This window comes from Oryctolagus cuniculus, chromosome 19, assembly GCF_964237555.1.
Source record: "Oryctolagus cuniculus chromosome 19, mOryCun1.1, whole genome shotgun sequence".
Classification (NCBI taxonomy): Eukaryota; Metazoa; Chordata; class Mammalia; order Lagomorpha; family Leporidae; genus Oryctolagus; species Oryctolagus cuniculus.
Genome location: NC_091450.1, coordinates 44,072,938 through 44,087,561, shown reverse-complemented (window position 1 = coordinate 44,087,561; position 14,624 = coordinate 44,072,938). Strand labels below are relative to the sequence as shown.

The 14,624-nt window shown below is 68.2% G+C and overlaps 3 protein-coding genes across 4 annotated transcripts; 2 read left to right on the top strand and 1 right to left on the bottom strand.

Moving 5' to 3' along the window:
• The first annotated feature begins 493 nt into the window (after window positions 1-493).
• Window positions 494-5,567, top strand: POLR2J (RNA polymerase II subunit J). The gene is made up of 4 exons (XM_002723983.5): window positions 494-649; window positions 4,234-4,323; window positions 4,968-5,142; window positions 5,367-5,567. The coding sequence occupies exons 1-4, from the start codon at window positions 597-599 to the stop codon at window positions 5,400-5,402; spliced, it is 354 nt and encodes a 117-aa protein (XP_002724029.1). The 5' UTR covers window positions 494-596; the 3' UTR covers window positions 5,403-5,567.
• LRWD1 (leucine rich repeats and WD repeat domain containing 1) lies at window positions 5,526-10,615 on the bottom strand. 2 transcript variants are annotated; one of them, XM_002723986.5, is made up of 15 exons: window positions 10,399-10,614; window positions 9,853-10,087; window positions 9,642-9,758; window positions 9,209-9,349; window positions 8,909-9,013; window positions 8,615-8,731; window positions 8,429-8,543; window positions 7,680-7,789; window positions 7,378-7,585; window positions 6,973-7,045; window positions 6,741-6,881; window positions 6,242-6,324; window positions 6,003-6,158; window positions 5,823-5,935; window positions 5,526-5,750 (listed from the first exon to the last, which is right to left on the bottom strand). In XM_002723986.5, exons 1-15 carry the CDS (start codon window positions 10,476-10,478, stop codon window positions 5,583-5,585), a joined length of 1,962 nt encoding a protein of 653 aa, XP_002724032.4. In that variant the 5' UTR covers window positions 10,479-10,614; the 3' UTR covers window positions 5,526-5,582. The 2 variants fall into 2 exon arrangements, with proteins under 2 accessions (XP_002724032.4, XP_051693907.2); XM_051837947.2 differs by lacking the exon at window positions 9,209-9,349 and having other exon boundaries at window positions 10,399-10,615.
• Window positions 10,616-10,662: 47 nt separating this feature from the next.
• Window positions 10,663-14,452, top strand: ALKBH4 (alkB homolog 4, lysine demethylase). The gene is made up of 3 exons (XM_070064479.1): window positions 10,663-10,821; window positions 12,653-12,850; window positions 13,578-14,452. Exons 1-3 carry the CDS (start codon window positions 10,699-10,701, stop codon window positions 14,163-14,165), a joined length of 909 nt encoding a protein of 302 aa, XP_069920580.1. The 5' UTR covers window positions 10,663-10,698; the 3' UTR covers window positions 14,166-14,452.
• Window positions 14,453-14,624: the final 172 nt, after the last annotated feature.

Genomic DNA, 14,624 nt, shown 5'->3' with positions numbered 1-14,624 from the left:
CCTGTATCCCTCCACCCCCCTGTCACACCTGTCGCACTTGCTCCTCCCAGCGCTCACCCAGCTGCCCCCGCCAACAAGACGCCGGTGACCAGGGCCTCGTGGCTGTTGGCCAGGTGCCTTGGAGGGGCCGTCCACGCCTATCACTCTGACCACAAGACTTTCCTCGACCCCCAGCCACGGCCTCCTACTACCCCATGGCTCTGTATCTGTGCCGGGGCCTGCTGCGGTGCATTCCAAGGCACATTTCCAAAGAAGAGATCAAGAAGCATGGACAGCGGAGACAGGCGTAGCTCCGGCTTCCCGCTTCGCCGGGACCCAGCGGGCAGCGCAACGCTCCGACTGCCTGCACCCCCAGAGCCGCGCCCCCTGGCCCAGGCGTGGAGCGCGGCGGGGGCGTGGCCTCCGGGCTGACGCACGCGCAGAGCGCATCGGGGAAAATTTTTCTCACGCCTGCGCTAGCTCCTCCCCGCCGCTAGGGGGCAGTGAGCCGGTCCTGGCGCGGTAGGCGCCGCCGGCGTGACCCGGAAGCAGTCGCGCGGTCGGGTTTGGAGGCGGTGGCGGCGGCCGTTTAGTCGCCGGCGGGCCGCGGTGCCAGGATGAACGCACCTCCGGCCTTCGAGTCGTTTCTGCTCTTCGAGGGAGAGAAGAAGTAAGTGGAGCCCGGCGGGGCGGCGGAGGGTCGGGCCGAGGCCCGCAGCTCCTGCGTGTCCTGCGGGCTCGGGGGTCGGAAGTGTTCGAGTGTCCGAGCGGCCTGGGTCCGCCCAGGGGGGCAGTGCCCTGGGCACGCCGGCACTTGCGGGGACTTGCAAAGTGTCCTGCTGCAGAGTGCTGTGGTTCCGCGGGGCCCCGGCAGGCGTCCCTGTGGCGTCCGGCCGGCCACCCGCGTCCTCCCTCCACGCGGCGGCCTGCGCGAGGGCTCCGGAGCTCGGGTCCGCCCTGTCGGGGCCCGCGGTCTGGCGGCCACACATCTGGGCCGGGCTCCCGGGTCGCCCGCCTGCCCGCCCTGTGGTCCTCGGACGCGTGGCTTGGCCGGGCGCCCGTGGGAGCGCGCGGACCGTGGCTTTGGGGTTGCGCGTGGGAAGGAGTGTTTGTGGCTTGGCCAAACCGAGGGGCGCAGGCGTTGCGGGTCTCGCTCGTGGGGAAGTCGCTTGGGGAGGGTTTCGCGCGCGTCTAGGAAGCTGTGGCGTGGATTGCGTGCGTTCCGTGGTCAGCCGCGGGTGGAGCTTGAACGAGGAGGAGGGTGTTCGGGGGCTGCGCCGAGGGCGCAGGTGCGCGGTTGGGGCCTGCGGCTTCGTGATGAGAGGTGGTAGCCGCTGAGTGTGCCCTGTTTGTCCCATCAGCTGCCCCTGGCTTGGCTCCGGGAACGCCTGGTCATCCTAAGAGGCGGTGGTGTGGGCTGGGTCTGGCCGAGGCGCACTGTGCGCACCTGGAAAAATGGGCTGCTTGCACGCGCGCTGTGGTTAAGCACAGGGAGAGGTTAAGTGGGTTCTCGCGGGGGCAATGCCTTCCGAGTCTGAGCAGCCTAGGGTGCGGGGGCTGGGGTGCGACCCTTGTCGGCCGCTCGAGCCTCCCTGGGCACAGACTAGCAACCAGGGGAGCAGGCGTGGTGGTCCCGGGCGCCCCGGGCGCCGTGCAGCCCCCAGGGCGGGCCTGTGGCGCGGGGGGAGTGCCTGCTCCCGCCCTGGCTGCTCCACCTCCCAGGAAGCCGCAGGTGATGGCCCAGGGAGACCTGGCTCTCTCGTGGGCTCCTAGCTTCAGCGTCTCCCTAGCCCCAGCTGTGGCGGGCATCTGTGGAGTGAACCAGCGGAGAGAAGACCTGTGTGCGTCCCTCTCTGTGCCTCTCTTTCTTTCTCCTTTTTTTTTTTCTTTAAGTTTATCTGAGAGGCAGAGTTAGGTCTTATCTAGGTGGCCGCAACAGCTGGAGCTGAGCCGATCTGAAGCCAGGAGCCAGGAGCTCCTTCCAGGTCTCCCATGGGGGTGCAGGAGCCCAAGCATTGGGGCCGTCCTCCGCTGCTTTCCCAGGCGCATTAGCAGGGAGTTGGATTGGAAGTGGAGCAGCTGGGACTCGAACTGGCGCCCATGTGGGATGCGGGCACTGCAGGTGGCTTTACCTGTGCCACAGCAACGTGTTTATGAAGCACCCATTACCATCACAGGTGCTCACGCTGTGGCTTCTGGTATGAACGTGTTTTTAGTTTACACAGCGCCTTTTTTTTTTTTTTTTTTGACAGGCAGAGTGGACAGTGAGAGAGACAGAGAGAAAGGTCTTCCTTTGCCGTTGGTTCACCCTCCAATGGCTGCCGCGGCCGGCGCGCTGCGGCCGGCGCACCGCGCTGATCCGATGGCAGGAGCCAGGTGCTTTTCCTGGTCTCACATGGGGTGCAGGGCCCAAGCACTTGGGCCATCCTCCACTGCACTCCCTGGCCACAGCAGAGAGCTGGCCTGGAAGAGGGGCAACCGGGACAGAATCCGGCGCCCCAACCGGGACTAGAACCCGGTGTGCCGGCGCTGCTAGGCGGAGGATTAGCCTAGTGAGCCGCGGCGCCGGCCTACACAGCGCCTTTTGTATTTCCTTTCCCATGGACTTTTTAATTTGAAAGACCGAGAGGGAGGGAGGGAGGGAGAGAGGTCTTCCATCTGCTGGGTCACTCCCCAAATGGCCCCAATGGCCCGGGCTGGGCTGATCTGAAGCCAGGAGCCTCACGGGTGCAGGAGCGCTAGCACTTGGGCCATCTTCCACTGCTTTCCCATGCCCCAGCTGAGAGCTGGATGGAAGTGGAGCAGCCGGGACTTGAACCCACTGCACCACAGCACCAGCTCCCATGGACTCTTCCGCTGCTTTAAAATTTTTATTTTTTTAAAGATTTATTTATTTACTTGAGAGAGGAGAGGCAGAGAGAGATCTTCCATCTGCTGGTTCACTCCCCAGTTGGCTGTAATGGCCAGAATCGCACCAGTCCGAAGCCAGGAGCTTCCTCCGGGTCTCCCATGTGGGTGCAGGGGCCCAAGCACTTGGGCCACCTTCTACTGCTTTCCCAGGCCATAGCAGAGAGCTGGATTGGAAGTGGAGCAGCCGGGACTCGAACCATATGGGATGCTGACACTACAGGTGCTGGCCCCTTAACATTTTTAATTGACACATAATACTTGCACATTTTTAAAAACGTTTATTTGAAAGTCAGGGTCACACAGAGAGGGAGGGAGGGAGAGGGGTCTTCCATCCTATGGTTTATGCCCCAGATGGTTGCAATGGCCAGAGCTGCGCCGATCTGAAGCCAGGAGCCAGGAGCTTCTTCTGGGTCTCCCATACGGGTGCAGGGGCCCAAGGACCGGGCCATCTTCTACTGCTTTCCCAGGCCATAGCAGAGAGCTGGATCGGAAGTGGGGTAGCCGGGTCTCGAACCAGCACCCAAATGGGATGCTGGCGCTTCAGGCCAGAGCGTTAACCCACAGCTCCGGCCCCTACTTGAGCACATATTTAAAAACATTTGAGGGGTAGAATACAGAGAGGGAAAGAGAGCGAGCACTTGGGCCATCTTCCAGGGCTTTCCCAGGCCACAGCAGGGAGCTGGATTAGAAGTGGAGCAGCTGGGACCTGAACTTGGGCCTGTATGGGATGCCGGTGCTGCGGGTGGAGGTTCAGCCTCCTATGCTGCAGCACTGCCCCAACACCAGACCAAAAAAAGGTTTAAAAAAGCAGTTTTAAAAATATTTTCCGGCTGGCGCAGCTCACTAGGCTAATCCTCCGCCTTGCAGCGCCGGCACACCGGGTTCTAGTCCCGGTCGGGGCACCAGATTCTGTCCCGGTTGTCCCTCTTCCAGTCCAGCTCTCTGCTATGGCCCAGGAGTGCAGTGGAGGATGGGCCAAGTGCTTGGGCCCTGCACCCCATGGGAGGCCAGGAGAAGTACCTGGCTCCTGCCATTGGATCAGCGTGGTGCGCTGGCCACAGCGGCCACTGGGGGGTGAACCAACGGCAAAAATTCTCACTGTCCACTCTGTCAAAAACAAACAAAAAAAACACCCTTCTCCTACAAGGAGAGCTTCATCAGGGCTGAAGCACAGGTAGTGCTGGGGTTGAGTATTCTGCTTTGGAAGGCGCCTTGTGGGGTGGGTGGCCAGGGTCGGGGGGGGGGCAGACACGCCGCTGGGAGCCCACCGCAGAGGGGGTGGGAGCCGTGGGTGCCCTGGGGGGCAGGAGGCCCTGCCCCAGCCTCACCTCCGCCTCCTCCCAGGATCACCATCAACAAGGACACCAAGGTCCCCAACGCGTGCCTGTTCACCATCAACAAGGAGGACCACACGCTCGGGAACATCATTAAATCGTAAGTGCCCGGCCAGGGGCCCACGCGCGGGCTGGCCTTGCCCTCAGGGCTACCCGCTCGGGGGCGCTGCCTGTTCCGGTGGCAGCCCAGGCACTGCCCCTCGCGTGGGTTCGAGGCCCTGGCGCTGCCCCGCAGGGCACTTAGCAGCCTCTCGGCCCCGCCCGTGACGCGGCTCATCCCTGGTCGTCAGATGACACTGACCCTTACATGCACCCCACCCCTTGTCTATCCCGGGCCAGCAGGCCCCCCTCCTCCCCTGTGACAGACTCTCACGTCGAGGGGAGGTGGCAGAGGCACGGTGTGGTTGTCCAGGGTCCCCGTGTCCCAGCCAAGTAGGCAGCCAGGGCTGTGACCGCCCCTCCCCTGCAGGTGGCGCCAGCAAGGCGGGCCCGTCCCAGCTTGTGTCAGAGGCTGGGGGCAGGAGTCTGGGCAGTGCCCCCCCTGAGCGAGCCCATGGTGTGTCCTCGCGTGCCCAGGGCCCAGGCCTCTCCCGCCGCCGCTTGGGCCGGTGTCTGTGTTAACGCTGCGGGGCACGCACGGCACCTCCTCTTCCAAGTGTCTTCCCGGTAGGGGAACACCCTGGGCCACACAGCTGGCACAGGCGCCGCCTGGGAGCCCTCAGCGCGCCCTCTCTCCCGCCCCAGGCAGCTGCTCAAGGACCCGCAGGTGCTGTTTGCTGGCTATAAAGTCCCCCACCCCCTGGAGCACAAGATCATCATCCGCGTGCAGACCACCCCCGACTACAGCCCGCAGGAGGCCTTCACCAACGCCATCACCGACCTCATCAGCGAGCTCTCGCTGCTGGAGGAGCGCTTCCGGGTGAGGCGGGGCCCCAGCAGTCCCTGGGACGTGTGCCCTACCAGGCCGGGGGCGGCCTGCTGCCCCTCAGGGCTGCTTCCAGGCATCTGTCTGGGTCACACCAGCCCACGGCAGGGCCCGAGTCTAGGACAGCATAGACTGGGAGCAGCAGCAGGTGTGGGGACGGCTCTCCTGTGGGGCGCCAGGCGGGGGCCGCCCAATACCTGCCCTCTTCCTCCCCACAGGTGGCCATCAAGGACAAGCAGGAGGGCATCGAGTAGCGGCTGGAGGAGCTGCCCGGGCCCCTGGGACCGCGTGGACTGTGGGGACGGCCTGTCACTCTTCTAGAGGCTTGGGGTCGCATCCCAGGAGCAGGGTGGGGCCCGCATGGCTACCGAGCTGTCTACAATGGAGGAATTTAATAATAAAAATACTCGTAAAAAGCCCCCAGGCGCAGTGACTTAGGCGGTGTCCGTGGTGCCGGGGTGCGGCCGGCTCCTCCAGATGGCCACGATGTTGGAGTCCGTCAGCGCCGTGAGGTAGCTGAAGGTGGGGTCGGCCACCACCGTGTTCACCATGGTCTTGCTCACGGCCTGGCCCAAGGCCCAGGGCTGCGGCCATCTGAGGACCTGGTGGGGGAGACCCGGCTGAGCAGGGCGCCCGCGTGGAGCCCACCCCGCCCGGCAGGGGAGCCCGCGCACCTGCGTGGGGGCCTGCGTGGGTGCCGGCTGCGCAGGCGGCTGGCGCAGGAGCTGCCTCACGTCGTATAGCCACACGTTGCCCTCCTCGTCCCCACACAGCACCGTCGCCTCGTCTGCAGGCACAGGCAGGCTCAGGTGGGGCAGCGGGGGTGGGGGGTGCTCCCGGGGGCAAGTGCTCACCTGGGCAGGTGCTGAGGGAGAAGTAGGCCAGGTTGGTGGACGACCACTGCAGCCAGGCCAGGACGACCACGGCCACCGAGGACCGGCTGCCCCTGCCGCCCCACGTCTGGCTCCAGCTCCACAAGCAGATGGTGCCTGGGCTGTTCCCCTTGGAGGCTGCGGGAGAACAGGGGGTGCCAGGCTGAGCCCGAGACCCTAGCCCCCGAGGGAAGCCATCGGCCCAGGCTGGCCGCACTCACCCACGACGTCCTCGTTCACAAAGGCCAGCCCGTCCACTCTGCGCCCGGGCGCCTCAGAGAACACGAACTCCACCTCACACGCCCTGTGTGTGTTGGGGGTGGGGAGGCAGGGCTGTGCACCAGAGCCAGGGGCCGGACGCCCCCAGACCTGGGCCCAGGGCTGCACGCCCCAGCCCTCACCTGCCCTGTCCTCCCAGTGGCCCAGGCCACCATGCCGCCTCACTGCTGCCAGCTGTCCCCACCACAGGCTGTTCCCCCTCCCTGCCCCACATGCCACCCAGCACCCTTCTGAAGGGGCCTGGGGCGGGTCCCCTGTAGCTGATGGGGGGGGGCACACCTGTCCCGAGTGCCTGTGCCCGGCAGGGGCAGATGTGCCCCAGGGCCTCTCCTGCTCACCACCACCAGGGGCCTCAAGCTGGTGCGCAGCGGGCTGGGCTCCATCACTCAGCCACAGGCGAGGGGAAGGCGGCAGGGGCGCGGGGAGCCCGCCCCACCTCACCTCCTCTTCTGGGGCTGGTCCAGCCGCACGTCCCAGCAGCAGCAGCCGCCCTCACAGCCGGCCAGCAGATAGGCATCCGGGCAGGAGGGGACGGGGCAGAGGCGCAGGGGGATGGAGGCGGCGTCCAGTGTGAGCAGCTGGCTGTGGGGGGGGGGAGATGGGAGCTGCTGGCCCCAGCTAGCCCCCGCCCTGCTGCCCAGCTTGCCCCGCCCCAGCCCTGCCCTGCCGTCACCTCGCCTGGAATTCGTAGTCGTGGTTGGGCACCCCGATGTCCCAGAGGATGATCCGCTTGTCATAGGAGGCCGCTGAGGAGGGGTGGGCAAAGGGACAGGTGGCCCTGCTCCCGTTGGCTGGCCACGTCCCAGGCTGAGGCCGGGCGCCCGAGGCCAGCCCTGTCCCTCCTTGCTCTAGCCCAGGGCCCACACCGCAGCCGCCAGGGCAGCTCGGGCCCCGCCCATTGGGGGGTCACCACCCAGGTCCCTGACGGGGGAGCAGGGCGGCCCGGGTGCTGGGAAATCCAAGGCCACAGAGCAGCAGCAAAGGTGGGCGTGAAGCCCAGAGGGGGGCCTGAGGTTCTGTCTTCCCGCCAGGGCAGCAGGAGAGGGGTGCGGGGGCCCCGGCAGAGGGCGGGTCTTACTGAAGAGGTGGGTCTCCCGAGTCGGGCTGAAGCAGAGGGTGGCGATGGCCTTCTTGTGGGCCCGGATGGCTCCGCAGCAGAAGCCGGCGCGCACGTGCAGCAGCCGGACCAGGCCCCGCAGGCCCGCAGCCGCCAGCACGTTCCAGCGCTTCTTGTGGCCGGCTTGTGTGACCACCGTCAGGGTCGTCCAGGCCACCGAGAAGAACTCCTGGCGGGGGGGAGGAAGCAGCTGTGGGCACCGCCCCGCACACCGGCGTCTGCTTCCCCGGTGTGGGAGCAGGGAGGCAGGGGCCCGCACCCACCTCGCCAGGCGCCTTGTACTTGTGGAGCACGATGCCCGTCTGGCAGTCGATCACGCACACAGCCTCCCCGCCGCAGGTGGCCACGGTCTGCGACGTGGCCCCCGAGCCCCCTGTTTTGAGGGGCTCAGCTGAGCGGAAACCTGGACTGGAGAGCTCCCGCCTGGCTGGAGGACACCTTCTAAACTGTCCCCTCCCATCCAAGGCGGCCCCCTTGGTGGTACACCCTGGCCCCTGGGGCAGGTGCTGTGCTGCAGAGGGCTGAGCCCCCACCCGCGGCGCCGGCCTCCCATGTGGGCGCCAGGCTGTATCCGGGCCACTCTTTCTCCCACTCCGGTTCTGGCCTCAGCCGGGGGCTGTTGTAGGCATGCAGGGAGTGGACCAGTGGATGGGGCCCCTTCCTCAAATAATGAAGACTTTTTATAAAAACAGCTCCCGTGGGACCCGCAGCTTCATGTCGTGGGCCCTGTGGCTGTACCCTCCTCCGGGGCCGGCTCGAAGGCGCAGGCCCACCGCTAGGTCTCCAGGCCCTGGCCCCGGCCCCGCCCCCGCGGGCAGCTGTACCCTCCTCCGGGGCCGGCTCGAAGGCGCAGGCCCACAGCTGGGTCTCCAGGCCCTGGCCCCGGCCCCGGCCCCGCCACGCCCCCACGGGCAGCCATACCCTCCTCCGAGGCCGGCTCGAAGGCGCAGGCCCACAGCTGGGTCTCCAGGTCTTGGCCCCGCCCCCGCCACGCCCCCGCGGGCGGCCGTACCCTCCTCCGGGGCCGGCTCGAAGGCGCAGGCCCACAGCTGGGTCTCCAGGTCCTTGGGGCTGTTGTTCTTGCTGTGGCACTGCAGGAAGTGCAGCGGCTCCAGCTTCAGGGCAGCCTGGGGGGCAGAGCGCGTCAGGGGCTGTGCGAGCCCTTGACCTCCCCACCCCTGCCCACCGCCCAGCTCACCTGGCTGCTGTCCGAGCCCCCAGGGCTGCCCTCCCTCCGGGCGGCCGGGGAGGCGCGCACCCGCTTGGGGGCAGAGAGGCCGAGTGGGGTGTCATCGGGCCGCTTCACCAGCCTGGCCTGCGGAGAGGACCTGGGTGACCACGGGCCCGAAGTCCCCGGGACTTCCTGCCCGAACCACGGCCCCGCCATGGGGTGGGAGCCGCGGATGGCCCAGGGTCCCGGGGGGAGCCAACTCAGGCAGAAGGGGCACGGCAGGCCCTGGGAGCCCCGGGGGCCACACGCAGCCACGCTCACCTTGGGCTTGTGGGCAGCTGCAGCTTCTGGGGGCTTATCGGGGACACTGGCCACATGGACCTGTGTCCCACCAGAGGCCACCAACTCCTCGGAGATCATCCGCACCTGGGGGGGGGCATCAGGAAGCTGGGCACAGTCCTGGGTCCCCCAGCATCCCCCAGACTCGTGCTCCAAGGGGGCGTATGCTTCCTACTTGGAAAGGGATTCAGCCAATAGGGCCGGCTCCTCTGTCCAGCCGCCCCCCCCCCCACAGCCCCTCGGGGCAGGCCAGCGCCCCGGCGCGGCAGGGTGAGCACCTACACGCCACTGGGTGAACTCGCTGAGGGACTCGGGCCCGTAGCGGACGTCTCTGACCGCGGACTTCACAAAGTCGGCCTGCGCCTTCTGGGTCTCCTTTTCTGGGCCCAGCGCCTCCATGAACTTCTCCCAGTGAGCTGTGACCTGGGGGAGGAGGGACGGGATCCAGCCCTGGCCAGCCCCTATCTGACCTCACACCCCGCAGGTGTCAACCCTGCACCACCGGTGGCTAGCCCCACCCCCTGCCCCGCCCCCTCTTATCTACAGAGTGCAGGAACCTGGTCAACACAGACCCCAGGAACGGCCCCCCTCCATGGACAAAGGGGGCCCCACCACAGCGGGGCTCAGGCACAGCGGGCAGGAGCGCTCAGGGCGGAGCCCGCCACCGGCCCCTCCCGCCGCGCCCAGGTGCTGCTCAGTGGCTGCCGGCCCGTACCCTGCTGGTCAGCTCGCGGTTCAGGCTCTCCACCTGCGTGCAGTTGGCGGAGGCATCCTTGCCGTTCACCTTCCGGAGGTTGGGCAGGAGAAAGGAGACTTTCAGGTTGTCGCTGACCTGCGGGGTGCAGGGCGAGCGCAGCTCAGGCGGCGGCCGGCCCAAGCCCGGGGCCCGTGGCCCGGAGCCCTCCCCCGCGGGGCTGTCCACCGACCGTCAGGAAAGGGTTGCCCTCCAGGCTGAGCTCCTCCAGCTGCGGGAACTGGCACAGGGCCGAGACGTCGGCCAGCTGGTTGTTGGCGCAGCGCAGGACGCGCAGGTGCGCCAGCCCCAGGTTGGCCGGCAGCGTGTCCAGCTGGTTGTTGGACAGGTCCAGCTCCTGCAGCTGCTTCAGGCGGCCCAGCAGCTTGGGGTCCAGGTGCTCCGAGTGCAGCTTCAGCCCGGACAGGCTGCGGCGGGGGCAGGGCGGGGAGGCTCAGGGCCAGGGTGCCGGGAGAGCCCTTCCGCCTGCGAAGCTGCCCCCCGGGCCTGCATGGCGCCCCCAGGACGCCTTTCCCCGCGCCCCTTTGAGCTCAACAGGTGGCTCAACCCGCAACCCGCCCTCTTCGGGGCTGCGACAGCGCGCATCTCCTCCGCAGGAGACGTTTGGCGGGAACGGCCGCGGAGCCCCCTCCCGAGCGCGAGCGACTTAACGGCCGCCGGCCTCTCTTCCCAACGGCCCACCGACCCCGTGGGACCTCGCCCCCGGCCCCCTTCTTACTCCAGGCTCCGGATCCGTCCCAGCCGGTCACTCTTGGGTCGCCCGCGCTGCAGCAGCAGCCGCGCAGTGAGGGGGCCCATGGCGCCGACGCGCCGCCCCGGCAGCCCGCGGAACCCGCGCTCCCCAGTCCGAAGCCCACGCCTGAGGTCAGCGCAGCCCAGGAGGCGGTGCCGAATGAGCCCCGCGGGTGCAGGCGGCCGCGAACGGAAGGAAGCCAGGACCACGTGCCCCGCGCGCGGACTACGACTCCCGGCGGCCCCCGCGGCCCGGCGCCTGCGCACTGGCCGCCCGGACGGCGCGATGGCGGCGGCGGCGGCCGAGGCCCCGGAGGTGCTCAAGGAATGTGGCTGCAAGGGCATCCGGACCTGCCTGATCTGCGAGCGGCAGCGCGGTGGGTTCCCGCCCTGGCAGCTCTCCCCGCAGGTAGGGGCTGAGCGAGGGACCGCGCCCACAAAACCCGCTCTGCGTAGGGGAAAGGGAGGCCCGCCGCGGCCGGGGTGACAGTCCGTCAGGGGGCGAGGCCGCGGTGGGCGCGCGCGCGGCGGCGGGGTGATGCCCCAGGAGAGGGACTGCGGGGGTTTGGAGGGGAGAAGGGGTCACGTGAGCTCGCACCCGGGCAGGCAGGGAAGGAGGTGCGGAGGCTGCGAGGCCGGCGCAGTGACCACGGCCATCGCCGGAGCCCGCTGCCCCGCTCTGGCTCCGCGCGCCCAGGAGAAGGGAAAGGAGGGTGTGGAGGGGACACCTGGGCAGACGCGACCTAGGTATCCATCGGCAGAGACGTGAGTGGCGCGGCGTTGTCCGTGAGCCCTGCGCGGAGGAGACCCGCTGACCCGCGCTGCAGGGTGGGGAGCCTTGAGCGCCCGCCCCGAGCGGAGTGAGCCGGTCCCTTGGGACGACTCGGGAGGAGTCACTTGCGCAGGGACGGAGGAGAAACGCGTCTCCAGGGGCTGGGGAGGGGAGGGGAGGCGGGGAGGCAGTGGGTCTGGGAGGATGATAGAGGCGGCCACGGAGCCGCGTTACAGGTGTTGCAAGGGCGCACGTCGTGTTCCACGCCTCTCACCACGGTGCGAGCGTTTGCGGTACCGGGCTAGGGGCCACGCAGGCGGCACCGCTACAACTCGGGCTGTGGGACAAGGAGAGCGAGATGTCCGGGGCACCCACCCCCACCCCGGGTGTAGCGCGTTCTGTCCGAGGGACTCTAGTGGGAGCCCAGGGACGGGAGTGCAGGAGGAGGGGCCGCAGAGGCCAGCCCGCTTTCTGGTGCCCATGGGGTCCTAGCCTGGGTGGTGGCTCTGGCCGGGACCCCCGCAGGTCCGTGTCCCTGCTCTCACCTGCAGGACGGCTGTGCCGGGGTGAAGCCGAGGGTAGAAAAGAGGCAGTGGCGAGGGGCTGGGGGCCCTGGGAGAGTGACTAGAGGGCAAGGACAGGAAGGGAGGTGCGGCGCTGAGGCCTGGAAGGGGACAGGGCCAGGTGCGGCCCCGGGATGGTGGCAGAGCGGGGGCATCGTGGGAGAGGAGGAGCCAGCGACAGCTCAGGGGTGAGAGGTGTGTGGGAGGAGAGGCTGGGCTCAAGTGAACGCCCAGCTGATGGGGGGAGATGAAGGGGTGGGGCAGGATCCTGATCCCTGCACCCCCGGTGCGGGGGGGTGTCCCAGGAACGCTGCACTGCTGTCGCCCAGCCCTCCCTGGGGGACCGCGGCAGGGTCAGCAAGGACCCCGAGAGCCTGCAGTATGAGATGCAGGGCCGGGGAGGGCGGGCCGTCAGTGCACGAGATCCGGGACACCTGAAGGGGGTGGTGACCCAATTAGGATGGCAGAGACAAGCCCCCAACCGCAATGGGCAGAGAGGCTGGGCACCGCAGCACGAGGGGTCAGCCAGTCACGGCCCTCGCGGATGGCTGATGACGGTGACAGCTCAGCTGGGTGCCTCTTGGGCCACCACAGAGGGGGACACCTCCCCTCCGGCCTCCGGCCCTGTGCTGCTCTCCCAGGGTCACCTGGCTGGGCCGGGGGCTCCCACCCAGGCCTTTTCCGTCCACGCACCCGAGGCAACGGCGCGTTTGCAGACTGCTCCCGGGTGTGCGGCCCTGAGCTGGCTCCTTGACCTTGCTGCGCCCCCTCTGGGAGATGGATGTCAAAAGGAGGGCCGCTCCGGACAGGGGAAGAGCAAGGAGCCACCCCAGGGCACCTCGCCCCGGGGAGGGGGACTCCCTCAGCGTGTGGCGGTCCTGTGACGCCCACCCCCTCTCCTGCAGAGAACACACGAGTTCCTTTACTGCTCGGACACGGGCTGGGCCGTGGGTGCCGCCGACTCCGACTTTGAGGGCTGGGCCTTCCCCTTCCCGGGGGTGATGCTCATCGAGGACTTCGTGACCCGGGACGAAGAGGCCGAGATGGTGCGGCTGATGGACCGCGACCCCTGGAAGCTCTCGCAGTCCGGACGCCGGAAGCAGGTGCGCCGGGCTGCTCGGGGGAGGTCTCGCACCACGAGCCCTGGGCTGTGGGAGTGGGCGGCCAGGGTCGCTGGGTGGGGGCTGGGTCTACTCCTGAGAGGCAGGTTCCTGACGGGCATTCAGACTTCTGTGGCTGCCGTGGGCTGCCTGCCCCCTCCCCCCATCACGTCCCACGTCCCGGCACACGTGCCTGCCTGTTCTCCTGTGACTCCCTGGCCGGGGACCACAGCATCCCTGCTCAGGCCCCGCCTACCCGCCTTCTCCCCACCCTGCCTCGGCTGCCCTCCAGGGCCAGTACTGACAGTCACCCCTCCCGCACACTCTGCTGTCTAAGCCACAGCCCTCGGGAACCGGGCCGTGCCGTGGCTGGGAATGGGCCACGGGCAGCTCTGGTCATCTTTTTTTTTTTTTTTTTTTTTTAAAGATGTATTCATTTATTTTAAAGGCAGAGTTAGAGGCAGAGGTAGGGCCCTCCCACTGCAACACAGGGTCCTGCCCGCCCCCAGCACCCTGGGCTATGCCCCACAGAGGTCACCGGGCTCCGCCATGGCCCGGGGTCGCAGGCTGCTCGCCCTGTGCCTGCCTCCTCCCCCCGCTGGGAACGCCCCATTCCCGGGGCCAGGCGCTCTGCACCGCGTCCCCGTGCCCGAATGCCCAGGACTCGGTCCTCGACGGCCGCCTCTGCCGGCTCAGCCACCTGCCCCTCCCCCCTGCCCTCCCCCCGCAGGACTACGGCCCCAAGGTCAACTTCCGGAAGCAGAAGCTGAAGACTGCGGGCTTCCGAGGCCTCCCCAGCTTCAGCCGCGAGGTGGTGCGGAGAATGGGCCTCTACCCCGGCCTGGAGGACTTCCGGCCCGTGGAGCAGTGCAACCTGGACTACTGCCCCGAGCGGGGCTCCGCCATCGACCCCCACCTGGACGACGCCTGGCTGTGGGGCGAGCGGCTGGTGAGCCTCAACCTGCTGTCCCCCACCGTGCTGTCCATGAGCCGGGAGGCGCCCGGCAGCCTGCTGCTCTGCTCGGCGCCGGCCGCCGGCCCCGAGGCCCTGGTGGACAACCTGATCGCCCCCAGCAGGTCCGTGCCGTGCCAGGAGGTGGAGGTGGCCGTGCCCTTACCCCGCCGCTCCCTGCTGGTGCTCACCGGGGCCGCGCGGCACCTGTGGCAGCACGCCATCCACCGCAGGCACGTGGAGGCCCGGCGCGTGTGCGCCACCTTCAGGGAGCTGTCGGCCGAGTTCCGCCCCGGGGGGCGGCAGCAGGAGCTGGGGCGGGAGCTCCTCAACATCGCGCTCTCCTTTCAGGGGAGACCGGTGTGAACCCCACCCCGCCCTCGGTCGGACGGCAGCAGGGCCCTGGCTAGCGCTGAGACAGGAGACTGAACCCTCCCCGCCCCCCACCCCAGGATGGGAGCCAGCCCTCGGCCGGCCGGCAGCAGGGCCCTGGCTAGTGCCGACATGAGACCCCGGGGTGCCGTGGGCAATGAGGCCTGCCCGGGGCTGTTCTGAGGGGCAGGCACGTCCCACCTGCGCCGTGGCCACCCTGCCTGGGTCGCTTGGTTGTCACAGTTCAGGAGAAGTGGAGTAACCTGAGCTTACGCAGCGTTGCTTCCGTGTGAGACGTTTTCCTCGCTGTCCACTCCCCTGACCCGGGGGTGCACGGGCTGGAGGGCGCGGGCGGGCGAGGACTGCAGTTGGTGACGGCTGCTGACTTGGGCTCAGTCTGGGTCGTGCTTGACCCCCTGGGGTGGGGGCCGCGCGGGTCAGGGGGAGCTGCGA

Excerpts from the sequence above, each read along its gene's own strand:
- POLR2J (XM_002723983.5), top strand. The coding sequence starts at position 597 with ATGAACGCACCTCCGGCCTTCGAGTCGTTTCTGCTCTTCGAGGGAGAG. Across the intron at positions 650-4,233 it reads CTCTTCGAGGGAGAGAAGAA|GATCACCATCAACAAGGACA; the intron begins GTAAGTGGAGCC and ends GCCTCCTCCCAG. Across the intron at positions 4,324-4,967 it reads CTCGGGAACATCATTAAATC|GCAGCTGCTCAAGGACCCGC; the intron begins GTAAGTGCCCGG and ends CTCCCGCCCCAG.
- LRWD1 (XM_002723986.5), bottom strand. The coding sequence starts at position 10,478 with ATGGGCCCCCTCACTGCGCGGCTGCTGCTGCAGCGCGGGCGACCCAAG. Across the intron at positions 6,882-6,972 it reads GACTACGAATTCCAGGCGAG|CCAGCTGCTCACACTGGACG; the intron begins GTGACGGCAGGG and ends CCCCCCCCACAG. Across the intron at positions 5,751-5,822 it reads CCACGCAGGCCCCCACGCAG|GTCCTCAGATGGCCGCAGCC; the intron begins GTGCGCGGGCTC and ends CTCCCCCACCAG.
- ALKBH4 (XM_070064479.1), top strand. The coding sequence starts at position 10,699 with ATGGCGGCGGCGGCGGCCGAGGCCCCGGAGGTGCTCAAGGAATGTGGC. Across the intron at positions 10,822-12,652 it reads CCTGGCAGCTCTCCCCGCAG|AGAACACACGAGTTCCTTTA; the intron begins GTAGGGGCTGAG and ends CCTCTCCTGCAG. Across the intron at positions 12,851-13,577 it reads AGTCCGGACGCCGGAAGCAG|GACTACGGCCCCAAGGTCAA; the intron begins GTGCGCCGGGCT and ends CTCCCCCCGCAG.